The following is a 22,891-nucleotide window of genomic DNA, read 5'->3' as shown; positions in this document are numbered from 1 at the left end:
CTCAGTTTAGAAGGTGAATCAGGTGGAGGGGTTTAGAAGAGTGTGTGTGTGTGTGTGTGTGTGTGTGTGTGTGTGTGTGTGCATGCGTGTGTGTGCATGCGTGTGTGTGTGCGCGTGCTCAAAAAGATAGAAAATGTGCCTGTGTTCTATTAATAATTCCTGTCCTAAATGTGTCTGCTTCCAGACAGCCAGCTTCCCATACAACAGCCTCTACTCTCTCTTTTTCCCTCCTTTCTTCTCCTCGCATATTCATTCTCTCTCGTTTTTCTCACTCATAATTTATGTGCTCCGGTCTCATGTTTATCCTGCATTTAAATTTCACACAGAGGAGAGGCAGCAGCAGTGAGCCAGTCAATAGATGTGCTAACACTTAACACAACCCCTGCCGAAGCAAACAAAAACAGATCGTTGGCTATTCAAACAGCTCCTCAGAGATCAACCTTTCTGGGATGCTTGTCATTGTCCTACAAAGTGAAAGAAGGAAGCCAAGGACAATTTGTTGCAGCATTTCTTAAGAGTGGGCTTTACTGGACATGGAGGCTCAGTAATGTCCTTCATTCACTTTTTTAGGAAGTTACATAGTAAAAAGTCATTTAGCAGACACTTAAATTCTTGCATTCAGAGTCTAATGTTTTACACATCAGCCAGTGACCGGTGAATTAATGCTGGCTATGAAACTGTTTTGTATGATATTAAATTAAATATTTAGATATAAATAGTACATAGTTTTTGTACTTAGCTGTTGTTTTTTGCATATCGGTAACAAACAGCACAAGTTATTGCGTCACTTGCATTATGCAAGTCTCCTCTCAAGCTGCGTCTGAATATCTGTACTTTCATAATATACTTATTCAACTATTAACGTGTATTTTTAAGAATGCGGGCCAGTGTGAGAGTTTTGGGTTACTGGCCTTATTGGGTCAGTGGCAGTGCTATATCTCACATTTTCTGATCATATACATGCATTTTATTTTTATGCTTTGCTGATTTAAACATTTTCTATGACACTTGGTTGTGAATTCTGTGAAACATATATTGTGTTTCATATACATACATATACTACTGAAAATGTGTGCAGGGTAATTAGAAAATATAAAATCTAATTGGTCCATAATTCTGCTCCACATAAAAACATACATTTTGTCTTGTGTTAGCATTTTTGCTTCCAATGTAAACGGACACATTTCTGAGGGGTTTTGCACCGAGCAAGTGGAATTTGGATAATTGGGAATGCTAACAGACAGCTTTTTCCAGATTTTTTTTAGACATCATTGGTTATGGCACAGTGTTAATTAACCAGGCACAAGTTTAGTGACTTTCTCAATGGTGATAGCTCATGCATAGCACCACTTGCAATCTCTTGGTCACCAGCTTACTACTTACAGCAAACCATAGCTATTAACTTTAGCGTGGAACTTGACCCTCGACCATCAGTAAAGTTTTTATGTTAATCATTGTCCAGCGCTTTGTTGTCTCTGAAGGTTATTCTAGATGTTTTTTTTGTTTTTTTTCCCAGACTGCACAGAGTGCATCAGTTTACAGCTAGCGGGACCCCACTTAACTGGAGACATGGATGTCTGAGTGACATTTCCGCTTGAGAGTGATTGATCTGCCAGCTGTGTGGACCCGTCATTTTACTTGAGGCCTGAAAGATTTGAATTGCAATAGGGTGGTGATCAAGGTCATTGATTGGTTGATTGTTGTTTGTCAGATTCACAGAGGCGGACACTCTGGTGATGGGAGATGTGACATATGGGGCCTGCTGCGTGGACGACTTCACTGCACGCGCTCTGGGAGCCGACTTCATGGTGCATTATGGGCACAGTTGTCTCAGTGAGTATGCGCACACAGACACACACACACAATCATTATTCATGTGCGAATTAAAGGGGTACTTAACCTAAAATGTAACATTCTCTCATAATTTTCTCACCCTCTTGCCAAACTCTGACTCTGACTTGCTTTCTTCTGTGGAATGCAAACTTTTATGATATTTATTTTGGTGCATTTTTGTTATTCTTGACAGGCCCTGGTCAACATTCACTTTCATTGTATAAAACTATTGCTATTGTTAACTAAAACTACTGAAATAGTTTTCAGTAAGTGACTTTATGTCAGTTAGTTGTCAAGGCAATATTTCTAATTTTCAAGCTCTAAAATTACTATAACTGAAACAAATATGAACTGAAGCTATATAGAAAAAAATGACAAAAGCACATAACAAAATTATTCAAGTTTAAACTAAAATGAAAACTAAAAATATAAAAAATAAAAGCTAATTCAAAATATTAAGAAATAATATAATAATACATGTAGAATACTTAAATATCATTCGTATGGATGGAAAAGTGCAGTGTGAACTCCTTTTGTGTTCCACAAAAGAAAGAAAATGAATCCGCTTTGGATTCTTCATAGTTGGGTATTATAAGTTGGGTATGTTCCTTTAACATATGTATAGACTACACGCCCTCAAATTAATTTTCATAAAGGAATACGTCTCATGTTCCCCTTCCTATGGTTTCTCGTGAGCATGTTTCAAGGTCTTTCATTGACGGTTAACTGCTTGTTTAAAAAAATTGAGAAAGATACCAAGAAAGCTCCAGGGCAGTCTCTAAGAGCAAAGGTTGGAGAAGTTGAGATGTATGGATTTTACTCTTGAAGTGCTTTGCAAAGCTGCTCTCAATAGCTCAGTGTGGTAGTCGGTCTGAGTCGTGATGTGTAAGGGATAGCAGATCTTTTGAATGGGCCTGCCTGCACGTGTACTCAGCAGATCAATAGTGAACATGCATTAAGGGTGTCCTTTGAAAGTCCTGGATGTGCCAGCTTAGAGGAGGCCGCTCCTTCACCCCACGCTGCCCGTCAGCAGTACAACATACAGTAGAGGAAATGCTAAATCAATAGGGCCAATATATCTCCAGCAGAACAATCACACCTCTTCCAAATACCAGACCCGACCGAGGGAATATTAATCCTGCATCTGAGGGCCAAAGCCTCCAGCAAAAAAAAGAATATATATATATATATATATATATATATATATATATATATATATATATATATATATATATATATATATATATATATATATGCTTGCCATAACACTTATTTTTGCTTTGCTCTGTTTGTTTGGCTTTTTTATGCTTCTTTTCAGTGATATCCTTGAGACCAACAGTATTCTAATATCAAAGGTTAACTGGAGTGACTTTGACAGTTTTGAAAGCAGGTGCAGAAAGCTTATATTTTTCTGTGGTGACTTTTTTGACCAGCAAAAAAAAGCTTACGAAGCAGGAAAAAAGTGATTGTTCATTCTGTCACTGAAGATGTTGTCAATGATTACAGTTTACCTGTAGGTTGATTCGATAGCATCTATATTCTTTAATGATAGAATAAGTTGCTCCTAGTCTCTTTTAATGGATATTCACAGAGTGATGTTAATTGTATATATACATATATTTATACACTTTTTATAGTGTATATTGAAAGCAATTGCTGTTTATTTTATAAACGCACAAACCCACAGACCTCTGGCATTTTGAACATTATTGAGCGTATTTCTCTATGCCACTGGGCACGTGCATGCCTGTGCATTAGAGCCCGACCGATAAAGGATTTTTAAGGCCGATACCGATACAAATATTTGGTGATTTAAAAATCCGATATTCCGATATATCGGCCGATATATATATTTTTTTTTAAATCTAGAAACGCGTAACAAAACATGAACAGATTTCCCTAACATTAGTTATTTGTAGTTATTTAAGAGTCCTCAGCCTTACTAAAATAATATGATAATGCAGTTTAAAAATAAACTTTTTTTTTTTTAAATTAACTTTGTCACAACAGAACAGAATATATTAAAGTTCTGATAAATATAATGTATATTAAAAATACAAACTTAAGATATGAAACTTAAAGTCCTTTGAACAAAAAAAAATCAACTATTATTATTAATATTGACAGTAATAATTTTTAAAAAATCAATGATGATGATATTATTATTATCATCATTTGTATTATTATTAAACAAGACAAAGGTCACTCCTAATTCTATCCATCTATTCCATCAAGCTACAACAAACCATTTTCAATCATCATTTGCTGCCTGCCTTCTAAAATCTACTACTTAGTGATGCACTAAATACATTATGTGACTCGTTAATGCTGCGGCTAAACGAAGTCAGCAACGCACACTTGGATTTCACACACGTGTAAAAGAAAAGCTAACTTTTATGCACAGGCTATGTTTGATACTTTTTCTCTATGTCTAAATGTTCACTCCTCGCATGCCTAACTTACGTTTTACAATGCAGGGACTGGAACTACAGATATGCTAGTTATAAATACAGTAATCATTACTTTATTTAGGCAGAATAAGTTTGTTGTGATTTCCAAGCTCATTGATGTTAGCAGTCTTCCTTGTAGAGTGCCCTCTGGTGGACAAACTATGCAGCGCCAACACTTTTTCATAACATGGTTGCAGGGTGTTTCGTCCACTTTTATTTATTTTTAAATATTCATTTATCGGCCATTATAAATGCCGATACCGATAGTTTGGAAAATGCCTAATATCGGCCGATAATATCGGCCCGCCGATATATCGGTCGGGCTCTACTGTGCATTCTTTAATTTTTTCCAACTTTATGAAGCTCCTCAATTATATTTGCTTATATGTTAGCCCTTAAACAAAAACATAGATAAGGGAAGTAGACAAAGGCATGGAGCGTCTCTGAATCCATGACTCTTATTGACAAAAGCTGTAATTGCAGTGAGTAAGTGCTCTCAGTCTGCCGTGCTAATTGGATAAGAGAAATGGATCGATTCCACTTAACTTCAACCCTCCGGCCCCTCACATCTTTTTACTTTGTTTTCTAGCACCTGCGGGAAGAGGTTATTGTCACTTGTGTGTTTCATGTGTGTATGAAAATAGCCCTGGATATATGTGCATTTTGACAGTGCCCCACTTAAATGCAAAACTTTGCAAAAATAAACTTTATTGCCACAGTCAGTAAAATCTCTCTTCCACTTCTCTGTCTCTCTTTCTTTCTCTCTCTCAGTACATCACTTCCTCTAGTTACTAACCATGAACTTGGTTCATGACATTTGTTTTGTAGCTCTGTTTTAAAAACCTTTTTAGCTAGGCATATATATAGGCAGCTGCCTTCTAAGGGATCATCCTAACCACCTTTGAAACTCATGATTGTCAGATTTGGACGCTCTACACGGGTAACAAGCTTACAAGCTGCAAGCAAGAAGCTTGACATCCAATTCAGTAGAGTTTGATGTTAGCATGTTGCTAAGCTAACAGCGCAGTACTCTAAAGCCTCGTTCAGACTGTCAGTACAAATCCGATTTTTGTGCATATCCGATTGAAATCCGATCAGATTTAGATTTTGCCGTGTGAACAGCAAAAGAATCACATGAAATTGATTTGTAAAAATCATGTTTTGAGACTGGCGGAGACGGCAACACGGAATAATGTCATACCAGCCTGCCGCTGCCTCAGAAGACGTAGTTCAGAGTGGATTCCAATCAGATACACAAATAATCGGCTTTGGACTGACAAGTGTGAATGTAGGCTAAAAGCATAACAAAACATTTTTTGAAATAAGTTTATAATCAACATTTCTCTCACCTCTTTTCCTGAGCATTTCGCAGTGCATTCTGGGGTTGCCCTCCCCATAAACATACATGTGATACTGTCTTAGAATAAGAATAAGCTTAGATAAGAATAAGAAGAGACGGTATAATTGTTTCGGTAACACTTTACAATAAGGTTCATTAGTTAACATTAGTTCATGTATTTGCTAACATTAACTAACTATGAGCAATACATTTGTTACTGTATTTATTAATCTTTGTTCATGTTATTTCACAGTGCATTAACTAATGTTAACAAATACAACCTTTGATTTTAATGACGTATTAGTAAATGTTGAAATTAATATTAACTAAGATTAATAAATACTGAAGAAGTTATTGTTCTTTATTTGTTCATGTTAACTAAAGTAGTCAACCAATGAACCTTATTGTAAAGTGTTACCATTGTTTCTAACATGTTCCCTGTCTGATGTTAGAACAACACTCAGCAAATGTTTTGTTACGTTTGTGATTTTAAATGTTCGCCAGTTGTCCTTTTTTAAATGTTTGTATACAGGTATGACACTTAAAGATATGAAAATCCTGTTATCATTTCTTACCCTGATTATGACTTCATTTCTACTGCAAAACCTAACTGTTTTGGTTACCATTGACTGTTATTGTATGGACACAAAAACCCACACACAGACAGAATGTTCCTTTTTGAGTGAACTATCCCGTTAAAAAAATGCAATGCTTTCCAGAGTATGTGCTCTTTCATAGACATCTTATCAAAGTGTGCTTACTGAGAAGCCTCTGTTGATCTTGCTTTGAGCGATATAATTTTTCTTCCTCTCTTCCCACTTTCTTTACTGTCTTGTCGTCTGTTCTTACATAGTTAAATGGGTTCCATGTTTAAAACACTCCCTAAAGGTGGCATTTGCCTAATAGCAGTGAAATGGCCATTAGAGCAGTGGCTTTAAAGAGAATGCTACAAGAAGAGCAGCAATTATGACCATCAGCAGTAAATAATGTAGATGGAAGAAGACTGAAGCCCGCCTCCCTCTTTCAGCTCTGCTTTAAATGGGGTGTGAAATGAATGACATTAATAGCAATTGTGCGATTTTCTCTTTTCTTCAGTTACTGTCATCTGTAGATCTGAGGTATGCTGAGTAACACAAACTTTTCTGAGTTTTCAACAGAGGTGGACGAAGTACACAACTTCCTTACTTGAGTGAAAGTATAGATACTACTGGTCAAATATTACTCCGTTACAAGTAAAAGTTGTAAAGACCTATTTTTACTTAAGTAAAAGTACAGAAGTACTCGTTTTTAAAAATACTTAAGTATCAAAAGTAAAAAGTAAATGTCAATGCATTGTTTTATTATTGTTGCATTGTTGTATGTAATACTTAAAGTACCGTATGCCTCTGAATCTACGCCTGCCTTCCTACCCTCATATCAATAATTTCAAATTTATTTATAGAACACAGTTCCAGTAGTGGGACTGAATGTGAGATTGAATGTGAGATTGAATAAGTGCACTCAATAACGTCCACAATGGTTTCGGACACCCAAATCTGTTCCCTCAAATATTGCCCTATTTAAAGTTTTTTGGCTTTTAGTATGAATATGTCAGCCTTACTGTTATCTATAAGCTATTGTGCTCCAAAACAATGACAAAAGTCGCATTTAGAAGACCAAACCCAATGTTGAAAATGAAAATCAGGTTTATGTCAGAATCCAATGTCAGATTGACGTTGATCTCCAACGATGGAAAGACGTTGTATTGTGGTTGAAAATGAAAATCGGGTTGACGTCAGAAACCAACATCAGTCGGGTTCTGGCGTCAACCCGACTTTTATTTTCAATCAATATCCAACATCAATCTGACGTTGGTTCTGATGTCAATCAGATGCAGGGTTCTGACGTCAACCCGACTTTCATTTCCAATCAAAATGCAACCCCTGCAACCAAAATCATCCACTGACTGATGTTACTTTCTACTCAAGGACCTTGACAGAATTGTAGTGGAGTAAAAAGTACGATATTTGTCTTTCAAATGTAGTGAAGTTAAAGTAAAAAGTTTCCAGAAAAAATAATACTCAAGTAAAGTACAGATACTCAAAAAGTGTACTTAAGTACAGTACTCAAGTAAATGTACTTTGTTACTGTCCACCTCTGGTTTTCAAGACATTTACAACAATTCAGTGTTTTATTTATACTCTTGATTACTCAATTTCTCTAGTATTTCCATGTTAAATAAACCTACTGTAGCTTTGTACTATTTTATTTGTCCTACTTTTTGTAATTTGCTTCTTTGTTCTTTTTTCCTTTTTATAAGAAAAATAAAATAAAATAAAAATGGCTATATTGAGATATATCGTTATCTTGAAATAAAGTTTCTCAAACCATGAAACAAGATTTTGGTTATTTCGCCCACCCCATATGCTAATGTTGTTTGTGTCCTCAGTCCCTATAGACTCGACTGAGGGCATCAAGATGCTGTACGTGTTTGTGGACATCCAGATTGACACTGCCCACTTCCTGGAGACGCTCAGGTTTAACTTCCCTCCTGGCCATTCGCTCGCCCTCGTCAGCACCATCCAGTTTGTGGCTGCTTTGCAGGTGACCTTTGAACCCCCCGATTCTTACTCAATGATAACCATTCCCTGCGGTTAAAAATGTTCTCTGATTCGTTTACTGTCTCTTTCTCTCTATCACTTACCTTCCTGCTTCAAGGTCTCTGACAGTACATACGGCTGCCCTTGTGTGTGTTTTTGCTCCTATAACAGTGTGTGTTTGTGTATGTGGGTGTGAAATGCAGTTAAAGTTATTTTGAACTGCGCAAGAGGAATTATCAGAAGGCATGTTGCACTCAGCACTGCACCTTACATAAGTGTGAGATTTTCCCTTCCTCTTTTTTTTTTTTTCCTGTTTTGCTCTCCTCCTCGCTGTCGGTTTCACCCTCCTGCCTAAAAATGACCTGTTATTTCTGGAAATAGCACGGCCTGGGTGTCGTGTGTGTGTGTAGGCCCGTTCCCGTGCTCTGGGTGGGTGCTTGGGGTCAGAGGGGTGTTTTTGTTATTCTCTTTGCTCATCAAAAACAAAATCTTAACCATAATGTCTCCACCCCGTTGCATTACTGCAGTCTTCTTGCCTTAATTTTTTTTGGCACAATTCCTTTGCTTGCTTTTTGTTGGAAAGAAAAGCCTGTAGGTGTTGGGAGATGTGCTGGATGACTATGTCTCTGATTGTATCTGTCTCTCCTACCACGTTTCCATCGAAAAAGGTGTCATTGCACGTTCTGGAGCCAGAGCTCAGCTAGATCTGCAAACTTCTCTCAGAACCAGACCATGTTCCAACTTAACTATATTACAATAAAACCTGTCCAGAGCTTTTGATGCAAGTTTTAGGAGCTTATGTTTATGCAGTATCTCACAAAAGTGAGTACACCCTTTACATTTTAGCAAGCATTTCAGTATATCTACTCAAGGGACAATACTATAGAAATGAAACTTGGCTAGATTTTAAAGTAGTCAATGTGCTGCTTGTATAGCAGTATATATTTATTGTCCTCTGAAAATAACTCAACACACAGCCATTATTGTCAAAATAGCTGGCAACAAAAGTGAGTACATATACATTTCGAACATTTAAACAAATCTTACCTACCCTAAACTTTTGAATGGTAGTGCATGTAATATTTTACGGCAGCTCTGACATTCACTAATATGCAGTACATTCAGCATGATTATGATATTGCTGTTATACAACCGTTAAAAAAAAGAAAGAAGTTAAATACTGAGTTCCTTAGGTTTCCAAAATCTGTCCAGTTCATTCACCAGAAAAGATAAGACTTCATTTCATTCATTAACTTAATTTGGTGCAAATATCTTCCTGCCTTCGGGCCTCTGACATTAGTGGTTCCTGGTTCAATACCCACAGGTATTAGGGGGTTGACGTGGAGCCTTTTTTTTTTTCAGCACAGAACTGCCTTATCAGGAAAGGTAAAAACATGTAGAGCTTTTCCAGATTGGACACATCTTGTTGGTGGAAAAGTTGCTTCCTTGGTCTCAGCATCCCTTTTCTTTTCTCTTCTCAGGCAGCCAGTGCAGAGCTAAAGCCAGATTACGAGGTGTTGGTACCTCAGTGTCGACCACTCTCTCCAGGGGAGATCCTCGGGTGCACCTCACCTCGTCTGGACAAGCATGTCAATGCTGTCATGTAAGGAAAAAAACTCTAGCCCATCTTGAGTATGTGTAGTACTAGTAACAATATGTTTGAGTGTGTGTGGACCTGCTATACCCTATGTTGTGGGGACTAAATGTCCCAACAAGGGTATTAATACAAGAAAAATACTTTGGTGGTGGTTCCCTTGAGGAAAACAGCTTATAAATCATACAAAGTGGTGTTTTTTGAAAATGTGAAAATGCAGAAAGTTTTCTGTGATGGGTAGGGTTAAGGGATAGAATATATAGTTTGTACAGTATAAAAATCATTATTTCTATGGAAAGTCCCCATAAAATATGGAAACCCAACGTGTGTGTGTGTGTGTGTGTGTGTGTGTGTGTGTGTGTGTGTGTGTGTGTGTACTACTCACTATTCCTAATGTGCGTGCACTAACTTGGATGGGTTAAATACAGAGGACAAATTCCAAGTATGGGTCACCATACTTGGCCTTCACATGTCACTTATAGTGCAATAAGTGCATGTCATTCTAAGGGGGAGATTTTTTTTTCATAGGCATCAAAATAACCTTCACTTCCTTTGAAAAACCCTTTTCAGCTGATGTGACCAAGAGCTCACGAGTAGGAAAAATAATACTAACCAATAATATTATTTTCTACTTGTCAAAATTCAAAAAAATCTTGATGGATAACATCAAGACCCTCCCTACATTTTTACCTGCTGCATATTGTTTTTCTTTGAAATGTCACAGTGCGCAAGTTAAATGCGTTTCGAATGCAGTTTCATGCTGTCATTAATGAGGAGCGTGTCAAGTGCTGTTGTAACACAGAGACGAGACATTAAGCAGCAGATATATATGTGTATGTGTGTGTGATCTATTATTCTCTGTATCACACAGCGGCCATGAGCAGCAAGCTCTGCTCTTGTGAGATAGAGGGAAACCTCGTGTCTGTGTGTGTTTGTGTTTTCTGCCTCTTAATTCAGCATGCAGTCTTTGATGAATGTTGGTGTGTGTTTGAAGAGAGAGGAAGAGAATTGATGTGTGTTCTCTTTCATTTTCACCCATCACCTCTTCATCCTGTCAACTTTAGACAGGCAAAAGTGGCCCTGTCACTGACCCCCAAAATGACACGGCTATTATGCAAATAGCCTTTTATAGACCATTTACTTTTTGCCCTCACCCTCTACAAATTAAAAACTTTCCCTGACACCCATGGTGTAGTAATGTGATGTTAAATTGCAAAGCCGAATCGCCACCATATAATTAACAGCTTATTAAGCTTATACAGAGCCTGACTTTCTCACAAGAAGTAGATTACAGCTTTGTGTTGGAAAATTACACAGGTCTGTGGCCGATTGGCACCTTCATAAAGACTCCGTTGAGTTGGGTGGATCATAAAGCGGCCAAATTTAATAAAATTTGACGTATGCTACAGTTCTTCACGCAGACCTCTGGTTTCCACTTGGGATTTTTTTTCTGAAACAAGAGGCAACACCATCTCATTGTTAAAGGCATAATGAACTGAACTGTGGGTGAATGGGTTGGTGCTGTGAAAAGCAGTTTTTAGAACTGTAAATTGGGCCATTTCTAATCTTGTATTCTCAGTAGTGCCATCTCTGTGAAATGCATCAATTTGTGGCCGTTTAAGTTATACCATTAAAAGCTGAGCCGGGAAACCTCTTAGAGTTTAATGCCTCCGCCATAAATGCAATATTTGTAATAGAGGCCCTTGAAAGAGAGAGTGTGGTAATCAGGCAAAACTGGTGTGTTTAATTACAGCAACATATAAAGCGAAAAATATGTGGAGGGGTAATTTTTTGGTGAATGACTGTGTCCAACAGCTAAAAAATGCTGCCTTTGCAAGTAGTACAGTATAAGGACATAGGAAGACATCAGTTTTTGAAGGTGACATGGATATATATTTCACTGTGATTTCACATATTTGTTTCCATGGTTGGTGGAAAGAATTAAAATGGCAACTAATAGAAGGAATCAATGTATAATTCCAATGCTACCTAGAAATGAGCTTTGTAGTCATGAAATATTCGATATAATAAGCTTACTTAAGGTTCTCAGCCACAAGCCTCAGGGGGCCTCAGCACACTTCCAAATGAGCTGCAAAATGGGTTACAATTTTTTTTTTAAATAAGACAAATCAAGTTTTAAAACTAAAATCTAAAAATATCAAAATTGAGACCTTCCACCGTGTCTGCACCAGACGCGTTATGATCAGTAATGCTATGTCTACACTGGATGCGGCAAGACAAATTCCCAACAGTAAACTGACGTCAAATTCCCGACAGTAAACCGATGCCCCGTTCTATTTCTGACGTGCTTAAAGTGCTTGCGCTACTTCTGATACAAAGAACAAATGGATTTGCAATGGTCACTTTGTCACGTCCAGTGTAGACAGCTTCTAGCTGTTGCGGCGCGATGCTACATTCAGTTCTTGAAGCGCCTGGAATTATGGAATTTAGTTATTTATTTAATTATTTCAATATATTGCCACTCCTAATTTCTGTAAATAAGTTTGGAAAAAAGCAGCTTTGTCAGTACAGCAGAAATATATTATAGCTTTCAAATATTGTCTTAGGGTTCAAAAAGGTTGGAAACCACTGTTTCTGATTATTTGTTGTCTAATGCTATGATATTATGAAAATAGGGATGCATACATATTCAAATTCAGGTCGATACAGATAAGACAATATTTATTTTGATTTTAATGCTGTTAACCAATAAAAAACTTAAATGCTGTTCTGGTTTGTCTAAAAAAAAATAAAAAAGGTCAATCTTTTTGAGTAATAAACATTTTTGGCATTTCATTTTGTGATTTGCTAAAGATTGCATTTAACAGTGTCGATAAATAATTCGTGTTTTTGTAGAATAACTTTTTTGAGTGTTAGATAATAGAAAAGATCATCTAAATGGAAAAATGGAAAAACTTTTAGATATACCATCTCTAACAATAAGTAAATAAAGAAAATTCAATAACGGCCAATAACTTATATCTTGCATCACTGCTTTCTGTCTGAATCCAGTTTCCTCCAGGTTCAAGACAGTGTGGCAGTAAAACAGGATTTTTATGTTTGAGGGACAAGAAGAATGAACGCTATAGAGTGTTTTTCTGTCACTGTGTGTGTGCGAGAGTGAAGTATGGCAGGTTTAGCCTTTGCTCCGGTGGGCCCAGGGGGATCCCACCCACAGTATGTTCCATGGAGTTTTATAAACGTGTCTTAATTAGCCTTTCTAATTGTGACTGCGTTCCCCAGGGCATCCATCAAGTTTGCCAGGTTAATCTATACTCCCATTACCTATGTGGCAGGTCCTCTCCAGTCAGCACAGCCGAGTATAATTAGTGTGTTGAGTTTTGTTTGCGTGCTGTCCACGTCATGACCTAATCATATCACACAGGTTTATTTGTGGAGTTTCTGGATTGTAGCCCATCATCCTCCGTGGCTATGACTCGCTCTCCGGCTGGTTAATGTTGCCGTGACTTCGAAGTGAGTAGGTCTTGCCCTGAATGCTTGCTGAATGTTAGAAGGGTGCTGCTCTGGAGACCTCTAGGCCGAGACCCATTGGCCTTTATATTTTCCTAGACAAATCGCAGAGGGAGAATGGAGTTAGCAGAGTTTTATTCTTTCTGCCCACTCAGACTTTCTCTCTGATAGAGTTGTGTTTCTGTCTATAGCTATCTTGGGGATGGAAGGTTTCATTTGGAATCCATCATGATTTCCAACCCAGAGATACCTGCCTACAGGTAAACCAATGTGCAATTGTATAATATTTTTTATTGTATTTATTTTTGCTAAAGCAAGCGTCATTACTACAGCTCATTGTCTTTAAGCTTTATAGCATTGTCTTTAGAAATATCCAAAGTTAATTGACCAAATTCAGCCATTTTGATAACTCCTTGGTTGCAGAGGACAGCTCCCTCCTTTGGCCATTTTCATTTATTTATTTATTATTATGATAATTTCTAATAATTAATTATTATTTATTTTCTCTATATACCTGTATAAATATTTAATACTTTTCATTTGAGAAGGACTGACTGACCAATACAGTGTTCCAGCCATACAAAAATGCACAAGAGTCATTCCGAGTCAACTCAACCAGAGGTCCCCAGCAAAAAAAAAAATGTATTCAGATCATTTTTGGTCTGGTGAAAGAAATACATAAATGAAGAAGAAAGCCAAAATATTAAATGTCATGGATGTATATTTACTGAGTAATACACTATTTTGTGTCAAAATTACAATTTTCACCTGAGATTTGGAGCCAACTTACAAGGGGTAAAAATGACTTTAAAAAGATGGCAGCATCATTGTTATTTTTACACAGAGATTGATAGGTCTTTTAGTGGGAAATGGGGGAAAAAGCACTTCTTGTGTTTTTTTGCCCCAAGGTCACATGTCTGTCACTCAAGAATTATTAAACATACCGTAATATCCTTTTCGATTCTGGTTCTTAATAAACTTTTATTTTGGTATCTTCATTTTAAAGGCCCTGTATGGTTCATTCCCAGAGATATGGAGATCTTAATGCAGCTCCATGAGTAAATTGGTCAATTGTTCACATTTTCAGTGGTCAAAAACCAAATGCTTTGCATACAGTTGTTGTTGTTGTTGTTTTTTTTACTTTTTATGAGGAATATTTGAACAACAAATAATTTTGAAACTAGAAATGTATCTTGTTTTTTTCTATCAGCACAATTGCATTGAACATACCTGTCTGAGTGACATAAATATTATTTTTCCAAAGTTGTCATGCCTGCAACTCTAAAAGTATTAAATATATATTTACATTTACATTTATGCATTTGGCAGACGCTTTTATCCAAAGCGACTTACATTGCATTTCAAGGTACACATTTACATTCTTATCAGTTCTTGCTTTCCCTGGGAATCAAACCCATGACCTTGGCGTTACAAGTGCCAACGCTCTACTGTTTGAGCTAGAGCTACAGTAAAGCCAGGAAATATATATTAATATCCTTAATAAATAATTGATTCTAATTCTTAATAAACTTTTCTTTTGGAAGCTTCATTGTCAAGGCCCTGTATGGTTCAATCCCATAGAAATGGGGATCTCAATGCGTCTCCATGTTCAATTTGATGTATTTTACCCATTTTCAATGGTCAAAAACCAAATGTGGTTCACTTTGCACACAGCCGATACTTATTGCATTTAAAGAGGAATGTCTGAAGAATAAATAATATTGAAACTAGAAATGTATCTCGTTTCCCTCCTCCATCAAAACAATTGCATATAACATACCTATCAATCTAAAAGGATGTTAAGGTATCTTTAATGATTCTTGAGTTACAGACATGCAAACTTGGGGCAAAAAACACGAGAAGTATTTTTTCCCATTTTTGAACTTTCACCGTTGGCATATAATGAAACAACGATTGCTAAAGTCAACATATTTAACTAACAGACCTACCAATCTCTGTGTGGAAATAAAATCATGATGCTGCCATCTTTCTAAAGTCGTTTTTACCCCCTGTAAGTTGTCATTTTGACACCCCTCTAAAAAATAGTGTATTAATAGTTTCATCACTATTTTCTTTGTCTTTCCAAAATAAGCAATTTGAGCCTGGGAAGTTTCCGAAATTTGGTTGATTTGACTCAAATTGTTTTATGTTAAAGTTTAATTTGAATGAATATTTTTGAATGTGGAAGGACAATGGAACATTTAGCTGAACTTTACATTTAGCTTTAGTTACAGGTAACTTAATATTGTATTTATTTTATTTATTTATTTTATTGCACGTTCACCTGGTGGACGATAAAATGGGAAATAAATCCCATAGACTTGCATTGAATTAAGGATTCAAGGCCAAAATGTCATAGCAATTACCTAGCAACATGCAACTACCTAGCAACATACAACTGTCATGGTGGAGAGTTTTGCAACATTCTTCAGAAAATGTAAGAATCTAGTTATTCTTTCTTTTCTTTTTTCTTTTTTTTTTGTATTTTATTGTTTGTAAATAATGTCTTGTCCTCCATATCTGCAGGTATGACCCATACAATAAAGTGTTTTCTCGAGAGTATTATGACCATGAGGCAATGCGGGCGACCAGACTGCAGGCCATAGAGAGAGCTCGCTCGGCCCAGAGATGGGGCCTCATCCTAGGCACCCTTGGCAGACAGGGAAACCCCAAAATTTTGGAGGTAAGACCATCTGCTACCCTTTGTCATGCAATATGTTTTCTGTTAGTGTAAAAATGTCTTATCTTCCTTGCTCAGTTCAGTCTTGCACCTGCGCTGAATGAAACACACACATAGCCTGCGGCATTTGGCCGAGAGGAGAGTTCACCAGGGGCATTAATCGATTGTTTTGGAAGGGGCGGGTCGCCTCCCTCTCTTCTTCCTCTTCTTCTTCTCCTTCAAATCCTCCTCTCTTTGTTCTCTGCCTCTTGTCATCTGTTCATTTGTATGTATTTGGATTTGGCTTTGTTTTGGCAGTTTTTTCTCCCTTTCTTGTCTCTTCCTTTTTTAATTGGTATGCATAGAGAAGACGAGTGAGATGAATTCCGCACCTAGACAAACAGTGGATGGTGATTCTGGCGGCGATGTCTGTAGTCATCATCAAATGTTTTTGTTTTTTTTCAATCCTGACCCTCATGCCTTATTACTGTCGGAGTGCCTTTTAGATCAGTGGTTCTCAACTGGTGGGTCGCAACCTAAAATAAGCCGTAGGTCTGTTCTGACAGGGTTGTACACACTGCTTAAACAAAGCTAAATTGAAATAATTAAATGCAAGTAAACATATAATTGTGCTTAGTCAATAGCTTTATAATTTTGGGGAGGAGAAAACTCATCCCATATCTTTTGTTGTTGTTGAAGTCAAAATCTATTATGATGCAAATTCATTTGTAATTTAATAAAAGCAAACCAGATTTTTTTCATGGTAATATATAAATAATAATAAATACAAAATACATTTAATACAATTATTTATTTATTTAAAGACATTTATAGTACTATATTTGGTCATCAGATTTTGTCAAATCTAGGTCCTTTGAGAACCACTGTTTCAGAAAGTACTACAGAAAAGCACATCTGAATTTGAAAATCTGATTCTGGTGAAAAGAGGATTAAATCAAGAAATGTCTCTGGTTTTATATAACACATCCCTGCATATCCTGTGTTTTTCATATAAAACATACTAGATTAACAGTGAAGTAATTATAAAATGTGTTTGGAGAAGAGAAGAGGAGCGAAGTCTACTTCCCCTCCCTCCCTCTCTTCCCTTCCCTTTCCTTTCCTTTTTTTCTTTTATTTATTTATTTTTTCATGGTTGTGCTTTGAAGCCGCCCGTTCACCTGAATGCCTCCTCACTGATGTCTGGAGGTTTTTGCTGGTAATATTTGTGGTCCACTGGGTTTCACACTTCAAAGTGTGTGGGGAGAGTCTGGTAATGCATCACTTTATCCTGAAGTGAGCAAGAATTGTGTTATTATTCACGTTCCTGCTGCCAATCTCTAGGGAATGAATTAGCATTGATGGTTAATGAACAAATGAAAGGTGTATTAGCATGTCTTTATATATACACTCAGATTTGTTAAATATTGTAGTTGGGACCTCCTATGACTTCGGTTGTTCTTAAATTAGAGGTGAGGTGTTTATTTTTTTGCCACTCTTTGTACTTGTCAGTAATTTACTCAATTTAGAAACAAGTTTTCCTATGAAGTCATAGACTTCCTATGTATTTAAAATGATACCACAAGAGATCTGTGAAAGTGTAAATTATTCACACAGAATAAATTTGATTATATTCTTCCGACTTTTTTCATGCTTTGACTTTTGACACTTTTTTCACTTAAATGTGGCTGCAAACTGGCAATGCAAGGATATATGCAGGATTTTGCATATGAAAAACACTAACATGATGCATTCTATTTTACCTTAATTATTTGTAGCTGAGAAAAATTAGAATATTATATAGAAAATCACAATATATTGGGACCACTTTGGTTATTTTGATACTAGTTTTTTTATGATCTTTTGATATTGGATTTATCATGAATGAACAGTCATATTTCATACTGTATATTTTCAGTTATCAGCCATTATATATATCAGCCAACGAATATCATTCATTGGCTTCCTATATATGCCAAATTAAGCATAAACATTTTATCCCATTTATCTCTTTTTCTTATGAGTGCTCCATCTCGCCCCAGTCTTTAGTTCAGCTGTGACATTATCTTAGTGACGCCAAAGTAGAAATTGAATGGACATGGGAAAATGTCTTTGCGTGACAAACTGCAAGACAGTGAATCATCTCGATATCATTTTTAGCAGAGAGTCCGATAAGACAGGTCTTTTAAACAGGACAGCAGTGCCCTGTGCAGGCTTAGGCTAAAATTAAGCTGGATCATGATCAGATGATATGGGCTATGAGAAATGTTCAGTGATAAATCACCTCAAAGTGTCCTACTGTCTATGAAATGTCATAAATGTTTATTTTGTAATGACTAGGAGAGCCAGAAAACTCTCATAATACACTCAATTTCGAGATGCATCACTATTAGAATTCTGTCTGATACTGATAATTTATTGATTTCTGTCAGGACCACTATCGTCAAATACGATTGACATTTAGCATAGTTAGGATTGGCGGTACGGTTCCGTTCTGGGCGAGAACTAGCAGCAATAACCCCCCTTAGGGTAAACAGAACAGAACCAACATTAATGTATTGCAGATATCATTAATTCAAGATTTTAAAGTACAACATAATTCGAGAATTTATTCTGATTCAAGGGGAATCAGAATGCCATACTGACTGACGAGAGGAGGAGCTGGGGAGGGAGGAGGGTAATTAGCTCCTGAGAAACACGATAGCTGCTGATAATACTGAAGGAGCTGAATGTATACAGTGATAGGCGTCGTATTCCTATAGGTAGACGTGGATCAGCTGAGAGTCAGCTGATGCGAGCTTGACTAATATTACCTGCCAGAACTGATGCTATGCTTGATAATTAAAATAGAAAATTCTTACTTGATAAAATTCTATTTCTATTTTGTCTAAATAAATTTAAAACATTAACTCTACAAGTGATTTTAGATATCACAAAGTTGTAATTCAGTACAGTATTAAAAATGAATATTAATTTTGAGATTACATTTAACGGTGTTAATTATTAGTGTTTTTAAAGATAAACTTTAAGCAAGTGTTAGATCGTTTAAATGTAAAAATAGAAGTGAGCATGAAATGTTAAATATACAATCATATGCAAATAAATAAAAATGGTCGATGACTATTATGGTACCAGTATATTGTGCAACCCTAAATCCGATTCAGGTCTTTTGCGCAGACCAAATAAATAAGTATAAATCAATCACTAATAAATCAAGGCAGCAAAACAAGGCCCCACATTATTAATGGAAAACATTCAAGCTAAACTGGCCATTGATGTTAGCAACACAGAACTGATGGTGGTTACTAAAGGGTTTACACAAACTGTTTACACACGTTCAGCATCAGCGGTCCTGTGAAGATTTCTCATTAGGCGATAGGAAGTGGTTTTCTTGTTTTTCAGTAAATTTGGGAATACTTGGTTGTAATGATTTTCTGTTCTCTTTCCTCCTTCAATGCTTGATGTGGGCTGTTCTCGCTGACCTTGAGCTCTGTGCATGAAATTGTGTTGTTTTTATGTAAATATGTGTAACAATCAGTATTCAACCCCCCCCCCCCCCCCCCCCCCCCTTCCTCTCTCTCTCTCTCTCTCTCTCTCTTTAGCACTTAGAGTCTCATTTGGAGTCTTTAGGCCGTTCGTTCACGCGTGTGCTCCTGTCCGAGATCTTCCCCGGCAAGCTGGAGCTCCTGGCAGACGTGGACGCGTGAGTCTCTCCCCCATCTACATGCACACTCATGCTCTCCATTTCACACAATTAAACATTAGCTCCTGTGCATCAGATGAAGAAGCTCCTCCATAAGGTGCACATTCGAGTTTCAGCATACCTTGAGGACAAGGCAAGGGCCAGGAGAAATATCACTGACAAATATGTCAGACAGGGTCAAAGGTTTTGTTAGTGAGGAGCTCCTCTGTGGCATATGTCTTATTGCTGTGTGTGGTGGGCTTTGAGATTATTGAAGTTCTGTGGAACAAAGGAGTTTTGTATGGGCCTTCTGTTTCAGTATATGTACAAAATGCTGTAAGTCATTTTTGTAGATGTTTCACAGGCCAGTGGGATAGAGGTTTCCCATGGTCATGGGAAATCTGGAAATATCAGAGAATTTTAAAGTTATCATTTGCAGGCTTTAAAAAGTAATGCGAATGAATACAGTCTTAATCATATATATATACATATAAAATATATACATTTAATTGATTAAATTATAATAATCTAACACTGTTAATATAAAATAACAAAATTAATTAAAATATTCCTTAATTTTTTTCTTCTGTGGAACTGTTTTTGTCTGTATAATGAAAGTCAATGGGGTCCAAAACAGAATTGGACACCATTGATTTTCATTAAATAGACATAAATAAATAAAAAACCTTTTTCAGAATATCTTCTTTGGTGTTGCACAGAAGAAAGAAATCTTTTAAATTAATAAAAATGTTGTTTATAAAACTAATCCCAAGAAATATGCTGATCACCTTGCAATGGATCCATTTCTTAAAATATAAAATCAGTATAATAGTATACCACAGTATACATTTTTATGTATAAAGGAGCATTTATTTTGTGTGTGAGAAATAGTTGGCATGATATTATAAAGACTCCATAAATGTTTCCCAAAATTAATTATTAGCTTTTATTTGTTATAGTTTTGAATAGTTTGAACATGGAACGTGCCCATATTGACTCTTTTTTCGAGGAAGCCCTGCATTGTACCCCCCAGCCCCCACTGCCTGCCCTCTGCCTCTGGGGATTGGGAGAGGGGCAAGATAGTAGGGCTGTAGTCAAGACCACCTTTGTCGAGTCCAAGACCAGGACTAGTCGAGTCCGAGTCAAGACCGAGTCCAAAAAGGTTCGAGTCCGAGTCAAGACCGAGTCCAGGACAGGAAAAAAAAAGCAGTCTGCTAAAAAAAATATAGGCTAGCCTATATAAATTAAATCATGTAATAATGAAATAATGAATAATTTTAATTTTATTTAAAATAATTGACTAATTCAAAGAACAAAAAAAAAAAAAAAATTATATAGGCCTAAAGGAGCACACACATTCGTTTCGACTGTCTGATCAACCTTACATTCTGTTCCTGTCAATCATACACGCAATGTCAACCAATTAAACTGCATGAGGGAGGGCCGAGCCAACTCACAGACACACACACACACACACACAAGAGATGCGGATAAACCGCGGATCGGGCGGATGACGTGACGAAAAATAATATTTTAGCCACTCGTGGAATAGGCAAAGAAAGAAAGGTAAGAAAAAAAGTCTGAAAACTTTGCCCATTAATTAGATGTGCAAGGCAAGCAGGCTAGTTTTCGGGGTGTTATGGACAATTAAAAATGTGAATATTCACGTTGCACTAGCGATGGACTTTCAGCGAGTTTATTTAAACATTTATTTTTTATAGAGCCGTTTATGAGTCAAAAGAGCCGGCTCTTTTCATTGAGCTGAGTGAAACGAACCGGCTCACGAAAAAGAGCCGAAATGCCCATAGTTATTAGGTGGCCAGTGTTTCACTTTCCCTCCAATAATATTTATAATATCGCGGCGACGTATGTGTGATTACTGGGAACATAATAAAGACACCTGGACTCGGTCGAGACCAAAAGCCATATTTGGCAAGACCAGTGGCCGAGACCGAGACAAGTCCGAGTCCGAATACCAGCGAGTCCGAGACAAGTCCGAGACCATAGAAAAAGCGGTCTCGAGTCCGGACTCGAGTCCAAGACTGGACTCGAGTACTACAGCCCTACAAGATAGCCTCCCTAAAATGAAGGAGTGGGTGAACGAGGGACAGAAAGGTCTGAGAGAGAATGAGGAGGTGGTGGAGGAAGGTGTTGAGGCTGTTAAAAATGAAACGAGAGTGAAACAACTCCTAGAGAGAGAAAAGATCAACCGCCCCCATCAATCGTGCCGCTCTCACGCCACATGATTGACACCCCATATGTAATCGAAGCATAACCATGACCAGAGGAAAGTTACACCTCTATCTCTCCTCCTCTCATTTCCTCCATTAATGTCAGTCGCTTGTGCCATGACTGCTGCGGATTGGTGTCATCTTGGCAGAAATATGAGGATCTGAGCAGAGGAAGACATTTCAGTGCGTAACGTGAGTGTTGATTAATGCTGCACTGAATGTATATGATGTCCTGAAGAAGATAAGGAATGAAGCTCCAGTCTGCCAGCAGCCATCACTGTAATGAGAAGGTTAATCGAAATCTCCAGCATTGAATTACCAGACCAGACAGAAGTGGACCTAAATATGATGCCTGGTAGGGCTGCACAATTAATTGACAAATTAATGAATCACACACGTCCACTGTGCGCAATGACAAGAAGTTAAAAATGAACGAGGTTTTCACTTCTGTTTGTGGTGGCACGCGAAAAGAAACGCTAGACAGTCAAAAAGCTATGAAGCAAATCGGTAATCGTCATCAAAAAATGTTGTAACTGATTCACTACATTCAGTCTGCTTGCTTACAGCCCAATATACACGAAAAGTGAATGCAACAAAACTAGAAGGCACCCATTATAGTCAGCAAAGCGTTGACTGTGTCTAGATAGCTTTGTTGATTACAATGAGATGGGAAACAAAGTAATTTTAATGTCAATTCCATTCATCAATTAGAATATCAAGGGAAATAATCAACAGCTATGATTGTTGTCAAACTGTGCAGCAGTAATACCTAATTCAAGGCAGTCGGGTGTTTTATAGCGTGGAGGAGGCCGTTTGTGGTGCCGTTGAGCCTGGAAATGTGGAGGCTAAACCAGCAGACCACAGCACTTGAAAATAGAATTCAACTTTAATACTCTGAGGTGTTTGTGGATGTTTTGGCTGGTGTGAAGTGTTTGACGTCTGCTAGGAGGGTCATTTCTGTTATACAGTGCCTTTTGAAATATTTAACTTTTGAAAAATGAATATGAATGTTTTGTAATATGTGGAAGTATATTAAATGGTAGACCAGATATTCAG

General features: G+C 37.1%; 1 protein-coding gene across 2 annotated transcripts in view; it reads left to right on the top strand.

The window, feature by feature from the left end:
- The window catches only part of dph1 (diphthamide biosynthesis 1), a 102,214-nt gene that overhangs the window by 59,401 nt on the left and 19,922 nt on the right, over window positions 1-22,891 (top strand). For both annotated transcript variants that reach the window (XM_084126849.1, XM_084126850.1), the window contains exons 4-9: window positions 1,712-1,833; window positions 8,051-8,205; window positions 9,683-9,804; window positions 13,458-13,526; window positions 15,793-15,949; window positions 19,525-19,625. In XM_084126849.1, the coding sequence (XP_083982975.1) occupies window positions 1,712-1,833; window positions 8,051-8,205; window positions 9,683-9,804; window positions 13,458-13,526; window positions 15,793-15,949; window positions 19,525-19,625 (726 nt within the window). The remainder of the gene's footprint in view (window positions 1-1,711; window positions 1,834-8,050; window positions 8,206-9,682; window positions 9,805-13,457; window positions 13,527-15,792; window positions 15,950-19,524; window positions 19,626-22,891) is intronic.

The sequence above is a fragment of the Abramis brama genome, assembly GCF_963993115.1.
Source record: "Abramis brama genome assembly, chromosome: 10".
In the NCBI taxonomy this organism is placed as follows: domain Eukaryota; kingdom Metazoa; phylum Chordata; class Actinopteri; order Cypriniformes; family Leuciscidae; genus Abramis; species Abramis brama.
The sequence above is the reverse complement of the archived record's forward strand: the minus strand, read 5'-3'. Positions and strand labels throughout refer to the sequence as shown.